This window comes from Geospiza fortis, unplaced genomic scaffold, assembly GCF_000277835.1.
Source record: "Geospiza fortis unplaced genomic scaffold, GeoFor_1.0 scaffold313, whole genome shotgun sequence".
NCBI lineage: Eukaryota > Metazoa > Chordata > Aves > Passeriformes > Thraupidae > Geospiza > Geospiza fortis.
The window spans coordinates 509,373-514,751 of NW_005054582.1; the positions used below are offsets into that span (position 1 = coordinate 509,373).

Below are 5,379 nucleotides of genomic sequence, written 5' to 3' on the forward strand. Positions count from 1 at the left end.
AATTTTTTTTAAAAAAATTATCTTAATTAAAATTAATTTTAAATTATTCAAATTTAAAACTGGGGACGCATCTGCCTGGTTTGGGGCGCTGCCCTTGCTCTCTGCCGTGGAAACCTTGACACACAGGGGAGGGGGACGTGCTCAGACACCACAGCTGCCCCTGAGGCAGGGAAAAAGGAATTAAAATCTGTCAGGGGCTGAGCTTTGTGTGGCCCAGGTGAGGCAGGGCAGCAGAACTCACTCTCCATCCCAAACCCCATTTCTGGGGGGGTCCCACCCTCTCCCTGCCCCTCTGGGGGGTGTTTGGCTGCCCCTAAAAACCTCGAGTGCTGGGCAGGATGAAAGTTTGACAAGAAAATCTCACGGATGTGTGTGGCTGAATGATTTTTAAATGGAGAACCTGAGAATGAAATAGAAATGAAAGCAAGTTTTGATATGGAAGAAAAGAATTGCTGAGCCAGTCTTGCTGGCTAACCAAGGAGGCAAAGGGTATTTTATGTTAGTTAGAAGGGGTTTTTATGGCTTAGAGCAAAGGATAAACCCACCTCAGACAAGAAGATGTTTTTACCAAGCACAAAGATGGCCCAGGCAAACAAATCAGCAAAGCTGCAAGTAGAAAAAAGGTTCTCAGAATTTTCCCCTGCAAGAAAACTGAATAACAACTTCTGGCTTAAACTGTAATGCACTAACTTTTAGTGATTGGAGAACAGTAACATGAATATTGTAATTTTGAATATGATACATTATAGTATACTCCTATAATATGGTAATTACAGTAGTGATGATAGGCTGTAGGTAAAAGTTAAGGTACAGATTGGTTCTGCTGTGTTAAGATGCTCAGCAAAGAAAAATGTATAATGCAATGCAAGCAAAAGAAAAGCTTGTAATGCATTTGTAACCAAAAGAAAAGTTTGCAATGCACTTTAACCAAAAGAAAAGTTTGTAATGCACTGTAACCAAAAGAAAAGTTTGTAATGCACTGTAACCAAAAGTATGTAATGCATTGTAAGCAAGAGAAAAGTTTATGATGCAGTGTAACCAAAATTAAAGGGTCTCCGGGCCTGCCTGCAGCTGGAGCTGACATGTTGGATGTTACAAAGTGCATTTTGGAGAGCTGCCTGGGGTCCTGCATCTCTCATTCAGGCTCTCACGCTCGGGGCTTTTTCAGGGATGCTGAGGAAGCTGCAGATCCAGCAGGAGGAGGACCTGCAGTGCGTGGTGGAGGTGGCAGCCCAGGTGTTCAGCGACGGCGTCACCAACTGGGGACGGGTGGTGACCCTCATCGCCTTCGGGGCCTTCGTGGCCAAGCACCTGAAGAGCATCCAGCAGGAGCAGAGCATCAGCAGCCTGGCTGGGATCATCACAGACGCCCTGGTCTCCTCCAAGAGGGAGTGGCTGGAGAGCCAGGGGGGCTGGGTGAGTCGCAATCCCCGAGAATTCCTGCGAATTCCTGAGCTTTTCCCGACATCCCGGCCTTTTCCTGGTTCTGGGGTGTGTGGCAGTGCTGGCTCACTGTCACCAGCGGGCTTGTGGGGCTTTGGGATCCACTCAGCATGAGCTGCCTGAAGTGGTTGGAGGTAAAAAGCACTTTTTGGAGTGTTCCTGCCCGAATTGGAGGCAGCATTCCCAAAATCAGGGCAACCCTGGGAGGGCTGGGCTGGCCCTTGGCTGCTGGGGTGGCTGAAATGTGGCTGGGGGTGCACAGGGGATGAGCAGGATGAAATGGGGCTGGGGGAGCAGTGGGGTATGCAGGATGAAATGGGACTGGGGGAGTACAGGGAGAACATTGGGGTGTACAGGATGAAATGGGGCTGGGGGAGCAGTGGGGTATGCAGGATGAAATGGGACTGGGGGAGTACAGGGAGAACATTGGGGTGTACAGGATGAAATGGGGCTGGGGGAGCAGTGGGGTATGCAGGATGAAATGGGACTGGGGGAGTACAGGGAGAACATTGGGGTGTACAGGATGAAATGGGGCTGGGGGAGCAGTGGGGTATGCAGGATGAAATGGGACTGGGGGAGTACAGGGAGAACATTGGGGTGTACAGGATGAAATGGGGCTGGGGGAGCAGTGGGGTATGCAGGATGAAATGGGACTGGGGGAGTACAGGGAGAACATTGGGGTGTACAGGATGAAATGGGGCTGGGGGAGCAGTGGGGTATGCAGGATGAAATGGGACTGGGGGAGTACAGGGAGAACATTGGGGTGTACAGGATGAAATGGGGCTGGGGGAGCAGTGGGGTATGCAGGATGAAATGGGACTGGGGGAGTACAGGGAGAACATTGGGGTGTACAGGATGAAATGGGGCTGGGGGAGCACAGGGGATGTGTGAGGCTGAAATGGGGCTGGGGGCTGTGCCAGGCAGGCTGTCCCCCCATCTGACGCCCCCTCCTCTCTCTCCCAGGAGGGCTTTGTGGACTTTTTCCACGTGGAGGACCTGGAGAGCAGCATCCGGAACGTTCTGGTGGCCTTCGCGGGGGTGGCCGGCCTGTGGGCCAGCCTGGCCTACATGATCCGGTGAGCCTGGAGCTGCCCGGGACACATCTGGGGAGGATTTTGGGAGGACTTTGGCTCCCTGGGGCTGCACAGCTGCCCTGCTCCCTCTGAAGCTGGACTCGAGTGACGCCGGGAGGACGTGGAGCTGTCCCCGGGAGCCCAGCTCGTTGCTGGGGAAGAGGAAGGTGTGATCCCAGCTGATGGATGGATGGATGGATGGATGGATGGATGGATGGATGGATGGATGGAGGATTTGTGGCTTTTGGAAGAGATTTTTCCTCTCTGCTTCCCTCGCCAGGACGGCGCTCAAGTGGACTTGGCTTCACTTGGATCCCAGAGGGGGAACCATCTCCAGCAGCTCCTCCTGGGCTGGGCGAGGCAGCTGAGCTTGGAGCAGATGTTTTGAGGCTTGTGTTTGTGGGTTTGGTTTGGTTTTTTTTTTTGACTTCCTTCTTGGGAGTAAAGTCAGCTTAAGACATTTCAGTGCTACCCACGTGGTTCTGACTCCCTCAGCTGTACTGTTGAAACTTATGGGAATCCATGTCAAACCAGATCAGGGAAGTAATTTGTGTTAAAAATAACCTTGCCAAAACAATTTCTTTTTAACCAATACCATTTTGTAGTATAGTACAACCTAGGACCCTCCCCTCAGGGCAGGGCTCTGCAGGGGCTGGGGGTCACCCCTGCTCTGCCCTGTCCCCAGACAGCTCAGAAATAGCGAGTGCGTTTTGTAATTATGTAAAAAAAAACACCCACCCCCAGTGGGCTGGGGAGGATGTAGAGAACCTGTAAATGTCTATAAATCTGTAGAATATATACATTTTTACAGAGCTGACGATACAAAAAAAAGGAGGAATTCATTCTGAACGTGGCTTGGTTCCTGATGGGAAGCTGCATTTCTGTGGCAAAGCCTTGACTCCGCTCCAGCCTTTCCCCCGGGGAGGGTGACAAAGGGTGACAAGCAGCAGTGGCCCGGCTGTGACCACGGCTGGCTGGCAGCAGCTGATGGTTCCGTTTTTGCTTTTAAATCTTTATTTTTTTTTTTGGTCCCTCTTGGTGGGGGTGGGGAAGCTGTGGAAGTTCGTTCTGGCCACTTCCTTCTCTTCTGCTACCCAAACTCGTTTTCCCCCGGTCAGGGGCTCTGGTGCTGCCCCAGGATTGCTGGAAAAGCCTCTGGTGGGGAAGGGCTGGTGTCACCTGTGGTGTCACCTCTGCGTGTGGGTGAGGGTGGGGAGAGGCTCCTCCTGCACAATTTGGGCTGTGCCACCCCCCCAAAAAAGGGGACCTGCAGCCTTGGGGACAGGGACACTGGGACATTGCCATCTCTGTGGGGTTTTAATCCCGGAATTCCAGGTTGGATTGGGTGGGGAGGGACCTTAAAACTCATTTTATTCCACCTCCAGACCACGGAGATCTTCCAGGTTCCTCCAAGGTCCTGTTCACACAATTCCAGGGATGGGGAATTCAGGATTTCTCTGGAAAATCTGTGCCAGGGCCTCGCCCAGCACTGATGCAGTTTCCCTCCCTCTTTAAATCTCTTTTTCCTCCCTCTTTAGGGGGTCCCTGCACCCCCAGAGCTCCCCTGCACCCCAAATTCCCATCCCTGCAGGTTTGGGGGGCATGGCAGAGGCAAAATCCTGCCCAAAATCCTCTGGAAATGCAAAATCCTGCCCAAAATCCTCTGGAAAGGAAAAATCCTGCCCCAAAATGCTCGGGAAAGGAAAAATCCTGCCCCAAAATGCTCTGGAAAGGAAAAATCTTGCCCCAAAATCCTCTGGAAATGCAAAATCCTGCCCCAAAATCCTGTGGAGAGGCAAAATCCTGTCCCAAAATCCTCTGCAGAGGCAGAATCCTGCTCCAAAATGCTCTGGAGAAGCAAAATCCTGCCCTAAAATCATGAGGAGAGGTAAAATCCTGCCCTAAAATGCTCTGGAAAAGAAAAACCTTGCCTCAAAATCCTGCCCCAAAATCTTCTGGAAATGCAAAATCCTGCCCCAAAATCCTGTGGAGAGGCAAAATCCTGCCCCAAAATGCTCTGGAAATGCAAAATCCTGCCCCAAATTCTTCTGGAAATGCAAAGTCCTGCTCCAAAATGCTCTTCCAAATGCAAAATCCTGCCCTAAAATCATGAGGAGAGGCAAAATCCTGCCCCAAAATGCTCTGGGAAGGAAAAATCTTGCCCCAAAATCCTCTGGAAATGCAAAATCCTGTCCCAAAATGCTCTGGAAATGCAAAGTCCTGCCCCAAAATCTTCTGGAAATGCAAAACCCTGCCCCAAAACGCTCTGGAAATGCAAAATCCTGCCCCAAAATCCACACCTGGGCCACCAAGCCAGGCGGGGGGGACTCACAGGGGGGTGGGGTGTGGGTGGAATTTGGGGTGCAGGTGAAAATTGGGGTGCTGGTGGCCCCTAAATTTGGGTGTTGGGTACCTGGGAGGAGCTGGGGTGAAGGTGGAACTTGGGGTGCAGGTGAGAGCTGGGGTGGTGGTGGCTCCCAAGGGGTTGGGGTGTGGGTGGAATTTGGGGTGTTGGTGCCTCACAAGTTTTTGGGGTGCTGGTGGCCCCTAAATTTGGGTGTTGGGTACCTGGGAGAAGTTGGGGTGAAGGTGAAAATTGGGGTGCTGGTGGCTCAGAGAGGTTGGGGTGCAGGTGGAGCTCAGGGTGGGGGGAATTCCAGGATTTTGGGGTGCTGGTGGCCCCTAAATTTGGGATTGAGTGCCTGGGAGGGGTTGGGGTGAAGGTGAAAATTGGGGTGCAGGTGGAGCTCAGGGTGTTGGTGGCTCTCAGGGTTTTGGGGTGCAGGTGGCTCCCCGATTTGGGTGTGGGGGTTTTGGGGTGCTGGTGGCTCCCGGGGGATGGGGTGGGGCAAGTTGGGGTGCA

General features: G+C 52.3%; 1 protein-coding gene across 1 annotated transcript in view; it reads left to right on the forward strand.

The window, feature by feature from the left end:
• The window catches only part of LOC102044096 (MCL1 apoptosis regulator, BCL2 family member), a 6,595-nt gene extending 3,660 nt beyond the window's left edge, over positions 1-2,935 (forward strand). The window contains exons 2-4 of the mRNA XM_005429884.3: positions 1,169-1,416; positions 2,407-2,519; positions 2,797-2,935. Coding sequence (XP_005429941.3) covers positions 1,169-1,416; positions 2,407-2,519; positions 2,797-2,884 — 449 coding nt within the window. The 3' untranslated portion in view covers positions 2,885-2,935. The remainder of the gene's footprint in view (positions 1-1,168; positions 1,417-2,406; positions 2,520-2,796) is intronic.
• Positions 2,936-5,379: the final 2,444 nt, after the last annotated feature.